The sequence below is a fragment of the Camelina sativa genome, chromosome 6 (genome assembly GCF_030686135.1).
Source record: "Camelina sativa cultivar CO46 ecotype springtype chromosome 6, ASM3068613v1".
NCBI lineage: Eukaryota > Viridiplantae > Streptophyta > Magnoliopsida > Brassicales > Brassicaceae > Camelina > Camelina sativa.
The window spans coordinates 19,410,356-19,430,817 of record NC_141885.1 but is presented as its reverse complement, the minus strand read 5'-3'; the positions used below and the strand labels follow the sequence as shown (position 1 = coordinate 19,430,817).

The 20,462-nt window shown below is 36.5% G+C and overlaps 5 protein-coding genes, 2 non-coding genes and 1 pseudogene across 9 annotated transcripts; 4 read left to right on the top strand and 4 right to left on the bottom strand.

Moving 5' to 3' along the window:
* Positions 1 to 997: 997 nt before the first annotated feature.
* LOC104791645 (RHOMBOID-like protein 4) lies at positions 998 to 3,435 on the top strand. Of its 3 annotated transcripts, none has more exons than XM_010517577.3 (6): positions 998 to 1,739; positions 1,989 to 2,152; positions 2,260 to 2,423; positions 2,527 to 2,771; positions 2,938 to 3,064; positions 3,167 to 3,435. In XM_010517577.3, the coding sequence occupies exons 1-6, from the start codon at positions 1,381 to 1,383 to the stop codon at positions 3,299 to 3,301; spliced, it is 1,194 nt and encodes a 397-aa protein (XP_010515879.2). In that variant the 5' UTR covers positions 998 to 1,380; the 3' UTR covers positions 3,302 to 3,435. The 3 variants fall into 3 exon arrangements, with proteins under 3 accessions (XP_010515879.2, XP_087310278.1, XP_087310279.1); XM_087454153.1 differs by having other exon boundaries at positions 1,193 to 1,743; XM_087454152.1 differs by lacking the exons at positions 2,938 to 3,064; positions 3,167 to 3,435 and having other exon boundaries at positions 2,527 to 2,775.
* Positions 3,436 to 3,563: 128 nt separating this feature from the next.
* TRNAK-UUU (transfer RNA lysine (anticodon UUU)) lies at positions 3,564 to 3,635 on the bottom strand. Its single transcript has one exon. It is a non-coding gene; the product is annotated as a tRNA-Lys (tRNA).
* A 1,395-nt stretch (positions 3,636 to 5,030) lies between these two features.
* LOC104699112 (late embryogenesis abundant protein 37 pseudogene) lies at positions 5,031 to 5,903 on the bottom strand (annotated as a pseudogene).
* A 2,054-nt stretch (positions 5,904 to 7,957) lies between these two features.
* Positions 7,958 to 12,623, top strand: LOC104791644 (gamma-tubulin complex component 4). Its single transcript, XM_010517576.3, has 16 exons — positions 7,958 to 8,373; positions 8,460 to 8,760; positions 8,887 to 9,023; positions 9,111 to 9,209; positions 9,443 to 9,563; positions 9,639 to 9,911; positions 10,103 to 10,183; positions 10,259 to 10,342; positions 10,495 to 10,581; positions 10,674 to 10,729; positions 10,872 to 11,054; positions 11,191 to 11,416; positions 11,516 to 11,604; positions 11,805 to 11,958; positions 12,039 to 12,161; positions 12,235 to 12,623. The coding sequence occupies exons 1-16, from the start codon at positions 8,204 to 8,206 to the stop codon at positions 12,289 to 12,291; spliced, it is 2,241 nt and encodes a 746-aa protein (XP_010515878.1). The 5' UTR covers positions 7,958 to 8,203; the 3' UTR covers positions 12,292 to 12,623.
* Positions 12,624 to 12,782: 159 nt separating this feature from the next.
* On the top strand, positions 12,783 to 13,089 carry LOC147942823 (signal recognition particle RNA). Its single transcript, XR_015560542.1, has one exon.
* A 322-nt stretch (positions 13,090 to 13,411) lies between these two features.
* Positions 13,412 to 15,738, bottom strand: LOC147942822 (uncharacterized). The gene is made up of 11 exons (XM_087456196.1): positions 15,679 to 15,738; positions 15,460 to 15,565; positions 15,220 to 15,375; positions 15,055 to 15,126; positions 14,879 to 14,953; positions 14,721 to 14,801; positions 14,555 to 14,626; positions 14,335 to 14,415; positions 14,158 to 14,229; positions 13,633 to 14,055; positions 13,412 to 13,512 (listed from the first exon to the last, which is right to left on the bottom strand). The coding sequence occupies exons 1-11, from the start codon at positions 15,736 to 15,738 to the stop codon at positions 13,412 to 13,414; spliced, it is 1,299 nt and encodes a 432-aa protein (XP_087312322.1).
* Positions 15,739 to 15,995: 257 nt separating this feature from the next.
* LOC104791643 (actin-1) lies at positions 15,996 to 18,385 on the bottom strand. Its single transcript, XM_010517575.2, has 5 exons — positions 18,160 to 18,385; positions 17,619 to 17,688; positions 17,075 to 17,468; positions 16,376 to 16,989; positions 15,996 to 16,281 (listed from the first exon to the last, which is right to left on the bottom strand). The coding sequence occupies exons 2-5, from the start codon at positions 17,676 to 17,678 to the stop codon at positions 16,216 to 16,218; spliced, it is 1,134 nt and encodes a 377-aa protein (XP_010515877.1). The 5' UTR covers positions 17,679 to 17,688; positions 18,160 to 18,385; the 3' UTR covers positions 15,996 to 16,215.
* A 157-nt stretch (positions 18,386 to 18,542) lies between these two features.
* On the top strand, positions 18,543 to 20,013 carry LOC104791642 (large ribosomal subunit protein eL36y). Its single transcript, XM_010517574.2, has 4 exons — positions 18,543 to 18,703; positions 18,819 to 18,920; positions 19,359 to 19,558; positions 19,810 to 20,013. Exons 2-4 carry the CDS (start codon positions 18,819 to 18,821, stop codon positions 19,844 to 19,846), a joined length of 339 nt encoding a protein of 112 aa, XP_010515876.1. The 5' UTR covers positions 18,543 to 18,703; the 3' UTR covers positions 19,847 to 20,013.
* Positions 20,014 to 20,462: the final 449 nt, after the last annotated feature.

Genomic DNA, 20,462 nt, shown 5'->3' with positions numbered 1-20,462 from the left:
AGCAGTTGAACCACTAATCACTCGTGGTTCCAAAGATGAATACACTAAGCAAAAGACTATATATTATTTTAGATTTTTTTTTCTATTCTGTTTAGAACAACTTGTATTTAGGGTAATAGATATATTTTTCTATCACTAAATTTCATATTTTTATAAAAATTATTGGTTATCAAAATTTTTACGATAACATAATTGAACGGACTGTGCTGAATTAGTCCTGATCTGTTTGTCCTAGGTTTTTTACCCATCAGACAAACGTAGTTTATATGAGTGTTCCAAAATAAAAGAAGTCCAAATGCATTGCGGTTCAATTTGTTTCGAACCACATTTGCACCGTTCATCCTTTTGAGGCTTTCTCATTCTTGTCTAACTGGGAGTGAAGTTTAACAGAAATCATTTTTATATATGTCGCAGATGTTTCAGTGGTTCCTCAAGATCTTTGGACAGGGTAAATATCAGTTGATGGATAATTCTAAGAAAAGACTTCAAACTACCATAAACAGCTTTAAAGAAAAACAACGCCAATACGAGAACATGATCGACAAGGCCAACGAAGTCTTAACAAGTGCCAGTAACCCATCAGGTTTATCTTCGTAATGTTATTACAATTAAAAATATTTAATTACAATTACAAATATTTATGATAACATTATATATCTTGTCCCAGTTTGTTACCCATTAGACAAATGTAGTTTATATAAAAGGAGGACCTTTGGATGCATTTGAACTTGAGATGCATTTGAACTTAATTGCCCATACTTGAGATGCATTTGAACTTGAGATGTATCTAGAGACAAATGTAGTTTATATGGGTGTTCCAAAAAAAAAAAAAGTTCAAATACATTGCGGTTTATTTTTGTTTTCAACTGGTCATCAATGATTTTAATTGGAAAAAGTTCAGAAAATTGTAACTATTTGTAAAGTTAGCTTCTTTCTTTCTTTTTGTAGTACACGGTTTGTTTTGTGTAATCCGTTTCATCCGATGTCAATATCCTTTAAATCATTGCGTTAGCAAACTCGGGAACATATACGAAATAGTAAAATATCAAATAACCTTTGGAATTTGGAATTTGGAGTTTGAGTCAAATAATTTTTTTCCTTATGGAAGCAGATTGTTTTTAGTTTTTTACTGGTAGGATTAGGAACCGTGTGATGATTCATGATTAGGTGAATACCGTTGACTTAAACTCTTACCTTTTCTTGTTTTCAGACACAAACCCCAACGAAAGTTTCCTATTTGTATAGATAGGAACTTGCTCTCAAGCTGCCAAAGTCCAAACCAGATTTTATAAAAAAACCCCACAAACAGCAAACACACAAAAACCTAATTCCTCTCTACTACACAAACAAAGCTCGAATTGATTTAATTGCTTTCCTTCAATGGGTGAGAAAGATTCAGAAACAGCTCCGATTTGGGGAAAAACTCGGCAGAGAGAGAGCAACAACACACAACAACACCCAATGGATGTTGAATCTGCTTCTCTATCTGGGCAACAACATCGATCTCTGAATCGTAGTCGAAGTTCTTATGAACAACGAGGAAGAGGAGTTAAAGAGTTTAGAAGCTGGTTCCCTTGGCTCATACCCTGTTTCGTTGCCGCTAACGTTGTCGTGTTCGCGATCACCATGTATGTCAACAATTGTCCCAAGAAATCTGGAGATTGTTTTGCTGATTTCTTGGGTCGCTTCTCGTTTCAGAACACAAGAGAGAATCCTCTTCTCGGTCCTTCCTCTCTAACGTATGTAAGCTTCTAATTTTCTAGGGTTCTTTTTTCTACTCTGTTTCAAACAAAGGTCTGACCTTTACTGAGTTCAAGTGAAATATGAATGAAACTATGAAATTTCCGAACTTTCTTATGAAATTGAGCAAAAAATTCCATATTTTTACGATTTTGATTCGATAAGAAGTAGCTAATTGCTATTAGAGAATATGCAAGTTAGTAATGAGTCAGTGTTTCTATAATCCACACTTCCTTGGCTTGGAACAGGTTACAAACAATGGGTGGATTAGATGTAAAGAAAGTTGTTAAACAAGATGAAGGATGGCGTCTACTATCTTGCAACTGGTTACATGGAGGAGTTGTTCACTTACTCGTGAACATGTTGACTCTTTTATTCATTGGTATACGTATGGAACGTGAATTTGGTTTTAGTAAGTAACTGCTCTCTCTGCCTCTCTTGATTACTTTGTTCTTGTGAAGACCATATCTTTTATGAAGTGTGTGTATATATAACCTTTGTTTCAATTTTTGTTTGCAGTTCGGATTGGATTGCTTTACTTGATTTCAGGGTTTGGAGGAAGTATATTGTCAGCTCTTTTCCTACGCTCAAACATCTCTGTTGGAGCATCTGGTGCTGTGTTTGGTTTACTTGGAGGAATGCTCTCTGAGATCTTTATCAACTGGACAATCTATTCTAACAAGGTAACGAATACGATACCTTCAGAGTTCAGAAGCCTTTTCTTGTTTATGATTTTCAAGATTGGAACTTTAGAATTTATGTTGTTTTTGCCAATGCTTGGTCTAGGTTGTGACGATTATAACTCTTGTGATAATTGTGGCGGTGAACTTGGGACTTGGTGTGCTCCCTGGAGTAGATAACTTTGCTCATATTGGAGGGTTTGCTACCGGGTTTCTACTTGGATTTGTGCTCTTAATCCGTCCCCATTATGGATGGATCAACCAAAGAGACGCTCCTGGAGCTAAACCCCACAGGTACAAGATGTATCAGGGCATATTTTGGACCATCTCTCTTCTCCTCTTGGTCGCTGGGTAAGTGTTACATTCCTCTGTTATTCACCCTCCACGTTCATAGCTATAAATCAGTTTGTTTGTTTTTCATATACTCATAGTTCATAAAGGACTGCATATTGTATCAATGATGATCTTGTCTTTTAGATTGACACGACACTAAACCAAGCTTCTTTTCTTGTCACAGGTTCATTGCTGGATTGATCTCGCTCTTCAACAATGTCGATGGAAACGAACATTGCTCATGGTGTCATTACCTTTCATGTGTTCCAACTTCTAAATGGAGCTGTAACCGAGAACCAGCCTCTTGCACGGTATAAATCCTTTCGTATCTCAGTTTCTACAACCTCGGATCGAATCTTTTTTTCAATGTCTCCTGATCACATATATCTTCTTCTTATTTTTGTTTGCTGCAGACGACTCAATTAGGTAACCAATTCAGCATGACTTGTTTGAGAAATGGGAAATCAGCATCTTACATTTTGGCAAATCCCCCGGATTCACGGATTAATAGCTTGTGTTCAGCTTTGCCGTTGATTTTTACTTACTGATTTTTTAGAATATATACAAACACACTCGTGTCTACACTCTGTATCTTCTTCTCCTTCTCATTTTTTTCCTGCTTTATTGTGTATATTTTTATAGGAGCCTCCTTGTTGAATAAATAAGTACAGTATTTTCTTGAGTTCTCTGGTAAATTTTCAAGTAACCGTGCTTCAATATATTGGAAGAGACTTCGCAAGAAAATTTTGTTCTGGTTATAAAAACACAGTCTTTAGACCAAGTTACAAAATTTTAAAAAAAAAAAGAAGTCGCCGTCTGTGGGGATCGAACCCACGGCCACGTGGTTAAAAGCCACGCGCTCTACCACTGAGCTAAGACGGCTTTGTTATCTAGTGTTCCATGCATATATATAAAATATATCTTGTTTTAATTTGTTACAAAGGTCAATTTACATTCAACTACGTACGATTACTTTAGATCATAAGAACATCTCTAATGTCCTTTATTTTCAGCTGTAAAGTTTTACTTTAATAGATCTCTATTTTCACTTCTATGATAGAAATTGCTATTTTTTTCTCTATTTTTAGAGGAACTTTATTTTTTCCTCTATAAATAGAGGTGAACTATTTTATTTATAAAGTAGTCCTCTTAATCTTTAACTTCTTTTATTTATGACCAAAATAAATAAAATAAATATTTTTAAGCACTAATAATACAAATTTAATAAAATAAGTATTTTTAAAAACTAATAATATAAATTTAAGTATAAATATTTAGTCTAAAATATCGAGACTACCATTTGGAAAAGATAATTTATATAAATTATAAAATTTATTTTTCATTCAATCCATAATAATTATTTTAATACAACAAAAACTAATAACTTAATAATCCGGTGAATTACTTTGGGATCCACCAATATCGCTAAAATATTGTTCAAACGAACCAAATGATGTAGATGGAGGAGGAGCTTGTTGGTTATGTTGTTGATTATTCCGCTTTTGTATAATCCGTGCTTATTCAGCCTCAAAATATCCACGAACATTTGGATGTAGAGTATCCAAGTCACAAAATAAAATTTTGTATTCTTCTTTTAGCTCTTTCAAAGCATAATTTTTACTTTGAATCTCCAACTGTTGTTGTCTTTGTTTAAATATAATAATAAATATTAAATTTAATTAAAAATAATAATTTTATGAAAGTGTTACAAATTTAAAGTAAAATGGGTTAGTTTGCAATTTTATAAATAAAAGGTTTTAATTGTAAAATAAAAAAGAATCTATTTGGAATATTCTTTTTAGAGGAAAAAATAGATAAAACTATTGGAGCAAAACTCTTTTCTATTATAAAGATTCTATAGAAGAAAAAATAGGGAAAACCATTGGAGATGGTCTAATACCCCTCCCCCCTACAAGTCAATTTTTCCAAATTAGATTCTGAAAATGGAAGTTTGGCATGGAGATCTTCCATTTGCCATATATAACAGAAATTTGGTATAGGTGCTAATTAAAAGTAATACGTGACAACTTGTTTTGTAAAAGATCAACTAGATACAAACCCAGTATATTTAGAAGCAATCTTGAACACATCATGTTCGTCTAAACAAAATAAAAAAGCCAATACGACTTAACAAATGATCGTCTCGCATTGGAAAATAAGTACTGAGGCAAACAATAATTTGCAAATACTTCTTAATTATTTATTAGTTCACACTTCAAAACGAATTAGAAAAAACAAGAAGAAAATACCACACGTGCATGTAAGAGATCATGTGGCTTACAACGTCTTGTGATTCTTATTGAAGTGCAAAGACCGTAGCTCAGCTGAGTCAAGCTCTTTGGCAAAATTATCGGGTCTATAGTATCCGCTGTGAGGGTCAGGCATCCACCATAGCTCTTCTCCTCTCATCATTTTACCTTGAATTTGAGAAGTTTTTGTAATGCATGGATTAAACTCTTTTGCACCGGTCCTCTCAGGTCTGAAGTATCCGGTATCAGGGTCTGATGTCCACGATGGCTTCTCCTGGCTACTTCCAGTAGTAGATCTCCTTTGAGAGGCTTTTGTGATCACAATGTATCTCCTCCTATACGATTATTAATTAATCCAAAAAAGAAAAACTGTCATTTAGTATGAAACACCATATATTCACAAGAATTAATCAACACACTTTCTTAAACTAGAGGTTTATACAAAATGGATAGACGACCAAGCTACAAAAAAATTGCCCTTCTGGAAATTTTTTAAGGATTGGACAGTGAAATATGAAAGACCCTCGGGAAACAAAAGGAGCTTCCCAAACTGCTCAAAATATGATTAAAGACTCTCATCTACAATCATATGTGGCGGTAGGACACCTTAGATGGCTACACAATTACACATTTTGCTTGTCAGTAAGAGTCTTTTGCCTACTACTGACTAACTTTTATGGTCTTGTTGGCTCTATGCCTCTATCTATTACCATTTTTTGGATCATTACATGGTGTAACTATTGTGGTAGCTAGTTGTCATCTCCACAACCTTCCTTAATCAATAATATAATTAGATGAAGAAAAATAATATAAATGGCTAGACTTACATTATAATTGTGTTGATAGATCGAGAGAAGCTTTTGAGATTGAAAAGTGATTGAGACATTAATTCTCTCAAATTTTCTATGGAAAATTAAGTGTAAGAGGATTTTTTGTATAACTAATTTATGGACGATCTTGAACTGTGGGTCGAAGATATATGTGGGAAGTTATGGCTTTATATACATATTTTATTAAGGGAAATTGTTATTAATAATAATTTTCTTGTTGTAAAACTAATTCTTGACTTCGTAATGTTGATTAGACGTTGAGAAATAAATAAATAAATAAAACTAGATATTGACAAGGTCTGTTCAAAAGAAAACAAAAATAGAAAGGATTTTGATGTGGAATGTAAGAGAAGTAGTAGTAGTCCCTTGCTCGATCAGAGAAAGTCAGTTTAAAACATCGAATAAATTACAACCAGGAGGCAGGAGAATGACCTAGTCATGCTTCACTTTTTAAGGGTTCAATTAAGCGTTCGTGCTAATTTTAAAATCAAGTTTATAGATTTATAAACGGTCAAATTATTTGAAGGGCCAATCGAAAAACCAGCTTTTCTTCGAATAATATTTTAACAGCAACATATATGTTTGGCTCAAACCAATACTTCATACTTGACCAAGTGGAGCATCCAAACAGAGGCGTGCCTACTCCTTATAGAAAAAAGGCAAGTGCCTTAGGCCACACTAAATATAACAAACTTACTGGCCACATTTTAAAGAAATTAGCTTAATGGCTGTTCTACCAATACTAATACTTGCTCTTTTTTTTTTGGTCAAATAATTATTCACTTATTAGAGGCTTTTTCTATTTTCAGTGCTTTTAAATGTTTGTTTTTCAAAATTTAAGCTATTCCAAGTTTCTTTTGATAAGTTTTTTTCCCTGTTTTTTTTCTTACACCAAAAAAAAAGCTCACAATCTTCAATATTTGCCTTAGGCCTCTATATCCCTAGGCATGACACTGGAGCCAAAAAAAAAAAAGAGAGTACTTGACCAAGTTGAGGGGAAGGTAAGTGCCATTACAAATTTTCAAATAATTTTCTTTTGGTTTTATGGTAGTCCTAACATTTTTTATGTAACATAGATCTTAAATTCTTAGATTCATCTCCACCAATCACTTCTTCCACGTCTCACCAATATTGATGTTGGTTTCTCCATTATTTAACTCCTCCATCTAATAATATTCAGAAAAATAATTAGGTTCACCCCTACAGGTGAACCTCTCCATTCACTTCTTTCTTTTCAACCAATCAAAATCTTCTATACTTTATCTCATTTTTAAAATAAATTAAAATAAAATTAAAAAGCAAAACCAATTAAGGAAACAAATTCTGTATACTTTTAATTTAGGAAATTTAAATATTGGCTTGGTTTAGATTTTACAACTAGAACAAAATTATGTGTCGGTTTGGGTTTACAAATAAATTGGTTAGGGTTTAGATTTTACAATCAAAACGAAATTATGTCGGTTTAGGTTTACAAATAATTTTTGTAGGGTTTAGATTATATAATTAAAACAAAATTATATGTCGGTTTGAATTTACAAATGAGGTGGTTAGAGTTTAGATTTTCTAATTAGAACGAAATTATATGTCGGTTTGGGTTTACAAATGAGATGGTTAGGGTTTAGATTTTACAATTAGAACGAAATTATATGTCGGTTTGGGTTTACAAATGAGATGGTTAAGGTTTAGATTTTATAATTAGAACGAAATTATATGTCGGTTTGGGTTTACAAATGAGATGGTTAGGGTTTAGATTTTACAATTAAAATGAAATTATATGTCGGTTTGGGTTTATAAAAATGTGGTTTAAATTTTTTATTTTACAATAATGTATACAGATTTTATTTTTTATTTTACAAAGAGAGTGAAAGGAGAGGTTCACCCCTAAGTATTGTTCTAATATTCATGCATGTGTTTTCCAAATATGTTCGACTGTTCTTTTTTGCTTCCAAAAAAAAAAAAAAAAAACACTTACAAGCCAAATTAAAATATCTTGATTTTTTAAGCTCAATTTGAGAACCATTATACCAAAAATCCATATATTTTTAGTATCTACCTTTGACCATCCAATGTGAAATTATGATCAAGTAGTGTAACAGATCGGATTTATTTCATAATTTACTCGATTAGAGAAATAGATTATACTTTTGTTAAACCAGATTGAATTGGTGTTGATTGGGAAATTTGGAAAGACCAAACCTCCAAACCAAAGAGACTACCGGAATTGATCAAAAAGACCTTTGTTTTCGCATGAAATTACATTATTTGCCACTGAACTACACCGATAAACGACCAACGAGTCCGGCGACTGTGACCCGGCGTTTTGATTTTGATTTTCAATTTCCCTCCCCAAAAAGTTAAAGCAGTTTCGGTCATGTTGCACGAGCTTCTTCTAGCTCTCTTAGGCTTCACCGGCGATCTCATCGTCGACGAGCGAGAGCAACGGAAAACCCTAGGCCTCGCTTTCAACTCCGATTCACCTCTCTCTGATGAATGCACCTTCAAACTCGCTCCTGACATCTCCTTCATCGAACCCAGCGAAAGGTATACTCTCTCTCTGCTCGCGCTGATCTGGTGATTCCGCGCCGATTTTGATTTCTAGTGAGTGATTCTGATGCGCTTCCTTGCAGGGACTTGATCGAGAGGTTGATCAAGCTAGGGTTCTACTATCGAGAGCTCGACCGGTTTGCGAAGAAGTCTCGCAATTTGAGCTGGATTAGCTCTGTGGTAACCACTGTGCATCCGTTGGAACGGGCTGATGAATTGTCCAAGCAGAGTAGAGAGAAGAAGCCTAGCGTGTACCGTAGAGCCATTGCTAATGGAATTGGGGAGATTCTTTCCGTCTATAGATCTGCGGTTCTTCAAATAGAGCAGAATCTATTGGCGGAGACTACGCCTATTCTTGCTACGGTTACGCAGGGGCTCAATAAGGTCCATTCCCAATACCAACATATTGATCACTTGATGATTGAGCTTTAGGAATACCATTTGAGAATGTGTACATTGTTGATATGTAATGCTATTTTTATCTGTCTTTGTTTTTTTTTCTTTCCCTAGTTCTTCGTTCTTTTCCCTCCCCTGTACGAGGTTATCCTTGAGATTGAGCGTGATGATATTCGTGGAGGGCAGCTTCTTAATGTGTTGAATAAAAGGTGTCATTGTGGTGTGCCTGAACTAAGGACGTGTCTCCAAAGGTATTCACTGGCTCAATCTACAGTAAATCGTAAACCATTTTTAGTCCAGCTTCACCGCTTGTTAAATGTTTTTGTATCCATGTGTAGGCTTCTTTGGCATGGACATCAGGTCATGTATAATCAACTAGCGGCTTGGATGGTCTACGGGATCCTCCAGGATCCTCATGGAGAGTTTTTCATCAAGAGGTAATTCTAAATCTACGTTGTTTTCTCATTTTACTTTTGAGATTTGTTGAGTGCCATCTCGTTTTGCTTAATGTTGTCACTAGTGTTCCTCATGAAGTCTACTATTATACCGGTTAGGTAGCTGCTGTAAACTTGCGCTGATACATTATCGCTTGGTGTCGCCTGTGGCTGGACTTTGATTTCTGTTTGTTCTTCTCCCATGAATGAAAAACTCATTTCTGATTTGCTTGCAGGCAGGAAGATGGGGATTTAGATCATCGCTCATCTCAGGAAGAAATATCTGAAAAGTTGGCTCGTACCTCAGTTCATGAGACATCTTTAACTGATTGGCACTCTGGATTTCACATCTCTTTGGTATACTCCATGCCACTTTCAATTTTGATTTGGTACCATTACTATATTCTTGATGCTTCTGTGGTTATATTGCAGGATATGTTGCCTGATTATATTTCTATGAGGCTTGGTGAATCCATTCTTTTTGCAGGGAAAGCCATAAGGGTTTTGCGAAATCCCAGTCCTGCTTTCCAGTTCCAGAAAGACAAGAGTTTTCAGCAACAAATGCGTGGCTCCCAGAGGATTCGAGGATTTATGCATAGTGATTTCCCTGAAAGGGAAACTGAAATAGATACAGACCATACAGGGGGAGAGTTACTACCACAGTCTGAGGCAGACAAGATCGAAGCAATGCTGAAAGAATTAAAGGTATTGGTTGGGAGCCTTACTCACTGCACATTATAATTGGTAAAAAGAGTGTAACAATCTTCATAAATGAGTTGATTTCGGTCACGCAAAACGTGATCTATTTGTTCATGCACAGAAATAGTATATGTCTTTCTCCTTGGATCACGTTAGTGCTCAGATTGTACGCTTTACATTTATACGTCTACGTGCAGGAGTCATCTGAGTTTCACAAGAGATCATTCGAGTGCACTGTTGATTCTGTTCGAGCAATAGCAGCCAGTCATCTTTGGCAGGTTTTGACTTGACAACTTTTATTTCTCTAATATTTTACTTTATTTGTTTTGGTCACATTACCTTCCTTGGTACAGCTTGTCGTTGTGCGTGCTGATCTCAATGGTCATCTTAAAGCTCTTAAAGACTATTTTCTCTTAGAAAAAGGAGATTTCTTTCAGGTAAACCACAGAAAGTATCGGTTGAGTTTCTTACATGAAATATAAGGGTGATTAATGTAACTCCCACTTGCTTATGTCCTTGTTTCCTTGCATTACTCAGTGAAAGACCTGTGGACATGTAATTTCACATCTCATAGAATTTCTGATTTCAGTGCTTTCTGGAGGAGAGTCGTCCGTTGATGCGTTTGCCGCCTCGCCAATCAACTGGAGAGTCTGATCTTATGGTACCATTCCAGTTGGTATGTGGATACAACTTAAAAAATTCTTATGATAAAAAGCTCTTCTCAGGTCAAATTTTTTTTGTAACGCTCTCTCTTTTGGGAACACACAGGCTGCAACAAAAACCATTGCAGAAGAAGATAAGTACTTTTATAGGGTATCCCTACGGTCAGTAACACTCAAACTCTTTTTTACGACTCGTATTAGATGGATTTAATTTCCAGCATTTGAGCTAAGTGGAAGGACACATTAATACTTATTTTTCCCAACTGGTCTTCAATTTGGCTGTTTTAACTGCTACTCTCACCAGGATGCCTTCGTTTGGAGTCACAGTCAGATCTTCTCAAGCTGAGCTGGCGAGATCTAAAGTATCTCTTTCCGGGAAGGCAAGTCTTACATCAGACACTTCTGTGGATGGCTGGGACGCTATTGCTTTGGAGTATTCTGTTGATTGGCCCATGCAACTGTTTTTCACTCAAGAAGTGCTTTCGAAGTAATAATCCTTGGGCATTGCTTATATCCTCTTTTTCTTCTAACTTCTCTCACTCTCAAAGTTCTTGCATCAATTTTACTATGAACTATTTAGGCGATTTTGATGCTTTGTCTGAGAGTTATAGACTTGTGTTTAGGTATCTGAAGGTGTTCCAATATTTGATACGCCTAAAGAGAACTCAGATGGAATTAGAGAAATCATGGGCTTCTGTAATGCATCAAGATCATATAGAATCTGCTCAACATCGAAAAGATGGTACAAACGGATCAACATCTCAACAAAGACGACAAGGAATAAGACCCATGTGGCGTGTTAGAGAGCACATGGCGTTTTTGATAAGGAATCTTCAGTTTTATATTCAGGTAAAGAAACCTATGACGTTTCATAAGAATTTCAAAGTTGGTCACAAGTCAGTTCTAGAAACAAAAACGTCTAAGGTTTAATTTTCTCTTTCTCTTAAGGTTGACGTGATAGAATCTCAATGGAAGGTGTTGCAAACTCACATTCACGGTTCTCAAGACTTCACTGAACTCGTTGGCTTCCATCAAGAGTAAGTATATGCAGTGCTCGTTGTGCGCTTCCAGTCTTCATGTTACTTACTTGGTCTAGCCTCTTCATTTTTCATTTTGGTTCTTGATTCGTATTATGTGAAGCAAGGCTGAACCAGAATCTTCTTCACTATTTTTTAGGTTTGGTTTGGTTTTATATGCCTCCCCCTACTAACTTACCTAATGTGCTGTACAAATGCAGGTATCTCTCGGCTCTTATATCTCAATCTTTCCTCGACATTGGTTCCGTCTCAAGGATACTCGACAGCATCATGAAACTCTGTCTCCAGTTCTGCTGGAACATTGAGAATCAAGAAAGCAATCCAAACACTACGGAACTTGAAAACATAGCCGAGGTGCTTTATTTTTCTCTGTAACACTCATACAAAGGTGAAAATAAATTGTCTCTTACAATTTTCTTTCTTGTGGTCTTAAGGAATTCAACAAGAAGTCGAATTCCTTGTATACCATACTGAGAAGCAGCAAGCTTGCCGGTAGCCAGAGAGCCCCATTCTTGAGACGTTTTCTTTTACGCCTAAATTTCAATTCCTTTTACGAGGTAATGTTTTCAACCAAAAAGATTTTAGTTTTTCTGCCTGGGAGCTTATCAATTGACTCTTTCCTGGCAACAGGCAACTGCAAGGGGCGTGTTGAATGTTGTCCGCCAACGCCCAGCTCTTCCATTATAAATGCCTGACAGTCCTGGTGAGAGAATCTCATTTCGAAGCTTTTTCAGACCTGGGCAGGTTTTGCAACAACTATGACACGGGAAGATAAGATTGTTCTGATCCTCGATTCATGATCACATGACGCCGCCAATGGAATATACATATATATACGGGACAGGGTTTTTTGCTCACACGCCTTTCCTTTGTAAGAATCTGTGTTGCCACTTTAGTTCCAAGAACAAAAACTGCGAGCTATGTTTTCATTCGTGCTTTATACTCTGTAAATTATGTAGAGAACACTGTAGGTGTGGTTTCTCTAATCATTTAACAATATGATAAGCAGCTTGATGACGTTTTTTGGCCTTTTCATACGAACAAGCTCCAACGATCTAATGAGGATGGATGACAATTTCCTCATTCGAAACGAACTGCTTAGGTGATATTTTGTCCCACATCGGAGAAACAAAACTTTATGTTGTTGTATATAATAGTGAAATTATCAAGTATTGTACGTCGAGCTTAGTAACGCGGGCTTGTGATCCAAGTGGAGACCATAAGGTGATTGGACGTTGGATCGATCTCAGTGGGCCGGGTTCTGAGTGGGCTATATTCTGGCTCGCCCATTCCAAGTTGGGAGTTGAGGCATGCGGTTTGAGCGAAGGCTCGGGTCACATGTCTTCTAGAGTGGGGGAGACCGCGTGAGGCTGGTTTCACAGAGCAGCGTGCACCTCCCGCTCTTGACAGTGGAAGGATTACGAGCCATTGCCTTCCGAGCCTACTATGACCCAATAAGCCGATTCCGATTGGACTATCATTTTTTACATTTTTTTCCATAAAATCAGACATATGTTCAACCGGAGGTTTGCAGGTTTGCATCGTGTGCTTAGTTTAGGTTTGCATCGTGTGCTTAGTTTTGAAAAACTAAGCACAATTAATTGCAAGGTTTAAACATAAGGCAAGGGAAACAAAATAGGAAGATTGAGTAGCTCTGTTAAGTCTTTGATAAGATTCAGTACTGATTCTCGAATATGAAACTTTCAAAAAAACTTGTGGGCTTATAAAAGAAAAAACAAGAGAGCTAAGCTAGGGCCTAGGGGAGACAAGTAAATTGACTGATAAGAATATAAATCCACTACTATAGTCATCTCACTTTGATGTTGCTCTTCTCTTTTAAATTCCTCATCTTTGCTGTTGCCTTTGAAGGATCATGCTGGTTTTGAGCCCTTGTTACTGTGCTATCACCTTAGTGAAAAGAGAAAAGCAACAAAGAAACAAGCAAGATACGAGATGACATAAGAATATAGATATAGTAGAAACCAGATTTTGTAGATTGTGGTGTTGAAAAAGAGTTTTGCTACATACCAGTATTTGAACTGTTTGAAGCTTTAGACTCAGGTATTGGATTCTGTTGTTCTGCTTTTTCCTTGTTTGTCTCTTGTTCCTGATGATGATGCTGATGCTGCTGCTGCTGCTGGGGTATTACTGCTTGCAACTCGTTGTCGTTTCCTCCATATTGCAGCTCGTTCTTATTTCCTCCATATTGCAGCAACTCTTCTAGCGAGAAGTTCTGCTGATATGGCGGCTGGTGTTGTCCATATGGGTCTTGTAGCGGGTACTCGGGTTGTGTAAGTCGTTCTGCTAATGAAGGATCCACGAGCTTGAAAGATGGGCCGCCATATTCAATATTGTCTCCAAAATCAAACGTAGACAGGCCATATAGGACAGTAGGTGCTTGTGCAACGGATGGAACGTTTGCTGCAACTGTTGAAAATGCAGGATAGTGATCTATGGAGAAAAAAGGAAGAAGAGTGTTTCATAGAAATGTTTAAGCGTAAAAGAGTTTAAACCATGCGAAACAAAGAGAAAAAGATTGAGTATTTTCTTTACCGGAAAGAGCATTAGATATACGCCATTGATTTGAAGCTGCTGGTGCAATGGGGTGAGCTCCAAGATTATTACCTATGGGGAAAAAAAAAGGAGAGTGATTCATAAAACTGCTTTAAGCTGAAGTGTTAAGACAAATAATAGATAAAGAGAGAAAGATTGAGTCTATTCTGTACATACAAGGAAGATCATAAGGTGTAGACCATTGATTTTGATGAAGCTGATTATTTCGCTGACCATTAGGAGTTTCCAACTGGTTTACTACAAAACACAAGTAATTTTTGGATGTTAACAGTCAGTATATATCATTGGATGTAACTATGTAAGAAATATCAAACAAAACAAAACAAACCAAACCAAACATTGAAGAAAAGAGAGAAAGGTTGATTATTTTCTTTACCGGTAATATCACTGGATGTAAACCATTGATCATTAGTTGGTGGTGCAAAGGTTGGAGCTCCAAGATAGTTACCTATTAGAAAAAGAAAAGGATAATCATCATTCATAAGAATGTATGAGTAGAAGTGTTAAAACAATGAGAGAGAAAGATTGAGTTTCTTCTTTACAAGCATAATCATTAGGTGTATTAGAGTATTGATAGTGATGAAATTGTTCTCGCTGACCATTAGGAATCCGCAACTGGTTTACTAAAAAACAGAGAAACACAAGGAATTCTTAGACGTCAGAAGTGCTTTCGAGTATTAATTTATATTGTGACTTTTACCTGTTGGACCATTTGTATCACCCAATGCCAACATTGCAAAGCTTGAAGGACTCACCTCAGACGACCTATCAGCTGCTGCGCAATGGAATGCAAGAGACATTAAACAAAACAAAAAACAAACCCAAATTATTCAAAAAGCGGTGTACTTTGGATGCATCATTAGAAGAGAGGTTTACAAGGTGTATTAGCTAGATTCTCCATGAGACGAATTCCTGCAGGATCGTGAAGAAGAAAATCCATGATTGCAGCTGCACAAAGACAAAAGAATAAGCGAATCTTCAACAAAATCGAGTGGGTAAAACAATCCAAAAGTAGAGTGTGGTCTTGTTTTTTATACGTACGTGGTGCATCACCAATATCAAAGATTCCCTCAAGCACCATCATACTTGCTTGCGTCCGAAGCAAACTGTTGCAAAGCTTTATCTGACGCGCTACTTCCAGATTTAAGTTGTAGCGTTCGAAAAACTCCGGACTTTCTTTATGAAACTGCTCCCAAACTAATCATATAGAGAAAACAAGAATTAAAAAAATTTAAGAAAGAAACACGTAGTAACCAAACTGAAATAGATATTACACATTACATGATTTGGTGACATAATGAGCAATATTGTGATCTTCATAGAGATGTTTCACCGTTTCTTCAAAACTCATGTTCTTCCAAATACATTCTTCGATTTCGTTCCTAATCTGAAACAGAACATCAAAACAATTGCGTGATATGAAACAGAGTAGGTGTGTAATAATAAAGCTACAGAGAATATTCATGAATTTGTTTTTAGGGTCTGTGTAGTAGAAAGTACCTGCTTGAATGCTTTGTCTATCATGGCCTCTGAAACATCATTACTACATGGTTCGCCCATAGCTTCTTTGGAGGAAGAATCTGATGAAGAATAAAAAAACAGAACGAGTCTCTCTCTTTCAGGAATGGTAAAGAAGATATAAAATATAAGAAGGTACGTAGGATCCTATTAGTATTTGGAATAGAACTTTACATATTTTGGTTTTAGTTTTTACGCAAAAAGATATTTACAAAAACAAACATAAATAACTAATTTTAATTAATACTAATATATAAAAATTAAGAAGATTATCCAATAGTCCCACACTCCCACTAAACTTCGGAAAATTAGGTGTTCTTATTCACTCAAACACAGTCGTGTTATCCAACAGAAATAAAAAAAAGGACCAAGACAACATTTTTAACCACAACTACAAACAGAAAATGTAAGTTCTTCAACATGTCTTAGGCCAGAATCTGAAAAAATACTGAAGAACAAAAACAGAGAACGAAGATAAAACCCATAGGGCTTCTCCGGAAGCAGACTTTAACTTCAAACTCAAAAGCATTTCCGGTGAACAATCGACGGGCCTGACTCATCATATTCTGCTTTTGCAATCCACATCTACAAAATTTAGGAATGGATGACTGATCAGTCGAGCTGTAGACTAGAATAAGATGGTTTTATTAGGGAAAGGAAACTGATTGGATTTAGTTACCTGCTGGAAGGTACTGAGGGAAGCCAAGATGGATCCTCCGATCCAGACCGAGTATTTCCTCTCAGGCGGTGCAACAACTTTGATCTTCATGCTGCTCGGTGCCAAAGCAGTGATCTCTTTGCTCATTCTGTCAGCAATTCCAGGGAACATAGTTGTTCCACCACTAAGCACAATGTTCCCATACAAGTCCTTTCTGATGTCAACATCACATTTCATTATGGAGTTGTAGGTGGTTTCATGGATACCAGCATTCTCCATACCAATCATAGACGGCTGGTAAAGAACCTCTGGGCAACGGAACCGCTCAGATCCAATGGTGATCACTTGCCCATCAGGTAGCTCGTAGTTCTTCTCTACAGCAGAGCTTGTTTTAGCCGTCTCAAGCTCCTGCTCATAGTCAAGAGCAATGTAGCAAAGCTTCTCCTTGATGTCTCTTACAATTTCACGCTCAGCTGTTGTGGTGAAAGAGTAACCACGCTCAGTGAGGATCTTCATCAGAGCATCTGTGAGGTCACGACCTGCAAGATCAAGACGTAGGATGGCATGTGGCAGAGCGTAACCCTCATAGATAGGGACCGTATGACTCACACCATCTCCAGAGTCGAGCACAATACCTACAACATAACTCAACAGTTTAACAAGACATGATCCTGAATCTGAAGATTATAAAGGCGGCCTATCAAGTGTTCTAGAAGTTACCAGTAGTACGGCCACTAGCATAAAGAGACAAGACAGCTTGAATGGCGACATACATAGCAGGAGCATTAAAGGTTTCAAACATGATCTGAGTCATCTTCTCACGATTAGCCTTAGGGTTAAGAGGTGCCTCAGTGAGTAGAATGGGATGCTCCTCGGGAGCAACACGGAGCTCATTGTAGAAAGTATGATGCCAGATTTTTTCCATGTCATCCCAATTGTTGACAATACCATGCTCAATTGGGTATTTGAGGGTTAGAATACCACGCTTGGATTGAGCTTCGTCGCCAACATATGCATCCTTCTGTCCCATTCCAACCATCACTCCAGTGTGGCGAGGACGACCCACAATACTTGGAAACACAGCCCTAGGTGCATCATCCCCAGCAAAACCAGCCTAAGCCAAAACACAGAACATATACAATAACCACCTTAGAGATACATCGTCCACAGGATAAACAAGATTGAAAATTCTAACAATGCCCTCATCCATCTAAAAAATGAGTAAAAGATTCAATTTTTATCATGAGTATAAAGAAAAATATACCTTAACCATTCCAGTTCCATTGTCACAGACAAGGGGTTGAATGTCTTCACCATCAGCCATTTTCTACTTTCTGCAAACAAAACAAAAACCAGTGACCAATTTGGCTAATATACAAGAATAATTAAAAACTCAAATCAGCCAATGCTTCGTTTTAGGAATATATGATCCGACACATTTGTATAATAAGAAGATTCATTGTCAAGAATATTAATAATATTCCCTAAGAGAATGTGACAAAATCAAATCCTTAAAAGAAAAAAGAAAAAAAGAATGAATGTAACAAAAATAATATTCCAGATCCAACAATCACGTTATCAAATTCAATAATATTATTTAATATTACAGCAGCTAAAGATCTATAAAAGAAGAAGCAAATGATATTTAAACAAGATCAACACTCATATAAGCAGCAGGGAGATGCAATGACGACGAAATCACAGATCGAAAACCAAAAAATAAAAATCAAAACTTTACAGAAGAGATTATGAAAACTGACAATTGTCAATCAAACTAACGAAATGCGGGTCAAAAAAATAATTACCGGGAGAAAAAAAAACAAGAAAAGATTAAAGTCGGGTTCTCGCTGCTGCAGGAGGAATCACGACTGAAACAAAAATTATGGGTTCTACGAGAAAAGGAAGAAGGAGATGAAATCAAAAGTAACAATAAAATCAAAATTAGGGAAGAACCAAACAAAACGAATGGTTAAAGTAAAAAAATATTAAAAACGGGTCCAAAGGCTTCGAATCCGGCTCACCTCGTTTTCCGATTCAATTCCTTTCCTAAATTACGTTTTTACCCTCTACTTTTTTACAACTTTTTTTTTACCTTGGTTGTTTGGTTTTTTTTAACCTTGTCCAAAAAATAAAAAGCAACTACTGTGGCAACAACAACTTTAATTTAAAAAAAACAGAGCCCAACGCTAAGGCCCAAGTTGTTTGCGAAAGGGTTAGGGTTTTTGTTTTTTGCTTTAGCCTCTCTCTCTGTGTCTATGGGAGGAGGTATAAAATGCAATTTTCAGTCGTCGTCCTCCTCCTTTTCGTCTGAACCAGCCCGGAGGAGCTCGACGAGATCCTTAAGACAAGGTAATCTAACTAATCAACCCTTTTGATTCAATCCTCCCAAATTCGTCTCTTGTAAGAGTTACATCATATGGGAAGCTCATTTTTTTGTTTGTTGTCTGTGAAAATTTGAGAGAAGATGACAACTCCGCCAGTTAAAACCGGTTTGTTCGTTGGGTTGAACAAAGGACATGTTGTCACCAGACGCGAATTAGCTCCTCGTCCTCGTTCTCGCAAAGGAGTATGTTTCTCTCTCTCTTTTCCCCTTTTCATTAGCATTATTGCTTTTTGGATCATTTTTTAGTAGTAGTTTCTAGACTTATGTTAGATTTGTAATAGTTGGTTCAGATACTGTGATGAATCCCTCTCTCTCTCTTATTACGCCTTATTTGATTCTTCTCTGGATTCATCATTTCATATGGTATGCGTGACACATGCTGCATTGCTATGATTCTTCACCTTTGTGAACGTTTTTAGTTCATTAGACTTTGTAAAACCATTTTTTGTTTCTCGCAATAATGATACACTCTTTTTTCGGCTCATAAGATGTTTTTACTTTGTAAAGTATAGAGATTTGGTAGAGCTTTATCTTTTGCTTATTTGTTATGATTTTTTTTTTGTGGCATTCTTGTTTTGTTATGAATCTAATTCTATTTTGTTGTTTCATGATTTGCATCAGAAAACAAGCAAGAGGACACTCTTTATCAGGTCATTGATAAGGGAAGTTGCTGGTTTTGCTCCTTATGAGAAGAGAATCACTGAGCTTTTGAAGGTTGGTAAAGACAAACGTGCTCTTAAGGTTGCTAAGAGGAAGTTGGGAACCCACAAGAGAGCCAAGAGGAAGAGAGAGGAGATGTCTAGTGTTCTCCGCAAGTCGAGGTAATCCACTAGTAAACACCACAAGTTTTCATGGTTACTGTTATTTTCAGCTGTAATATTAGTGCTGTGCATTTCCTCTCTCATTTCTCAGCTGTCGAGGAAGTAAAGCTTAACTTAGTCAAAAGCTTTAAATGCTTAGGGTTTTTGAGTTGATAAGTGAGAAGTCAATCCTTGAATCGACAAAATCTGATCCCCAAAAACACACTTTTATTGTAAGTACTGAAATTGGGACTGTGTTTGCTTACACGCAGGTCTGCTGGTGGTGGTGTAAGTGAGAAGAAGAAGTGAGCATCATCATCAAGTCTGTGGAATTTTGGCTTCTTATTGCAATATCATAATATGATTCTTCAGCTTATCGTTTTATGTTTTGTTAGAATTTTGGATTTGAAGAGAGTTTTTCACCCAAGATCAAGACCAGTGATTGTGCGTTTTAACTAGTTGCTTCTTTTGATCAATTACGTTTCTTCTTACTCATCTTTTGAAGAACTAAAAAAACATAGGTTGCCTTGTGTTATTCTTAGCCACATTTGGCAATCTCGCCAATCGTATTAAAATTTCGACCAATCAATTTTGTTATAATTGTTTTGAAACTATAGAAACATCAATTGATGGATTATGTTAACCCAACATAATAACAAAGCTTCTCTCACATTATACCCTAAATACGTAGTCCCAGCTCTCACTCAATACAACTTCAATCCTTGACTACGAAAATTTTGATTCCAAGAAAAAGTTAACTAGTCCTATTTCTTTTTTAAGAGATTCGTCGCTACACACACAGCTAAACCCAATTGCAAAATTTTCCTTGAGCGCGCTTAATTAAGCGTTAAAATTCCCCGCTCGTCTCCCTCGTCTTCTCAACGGCTCAGATCTAATAATTCAATATGACGCGGATAGCAATACA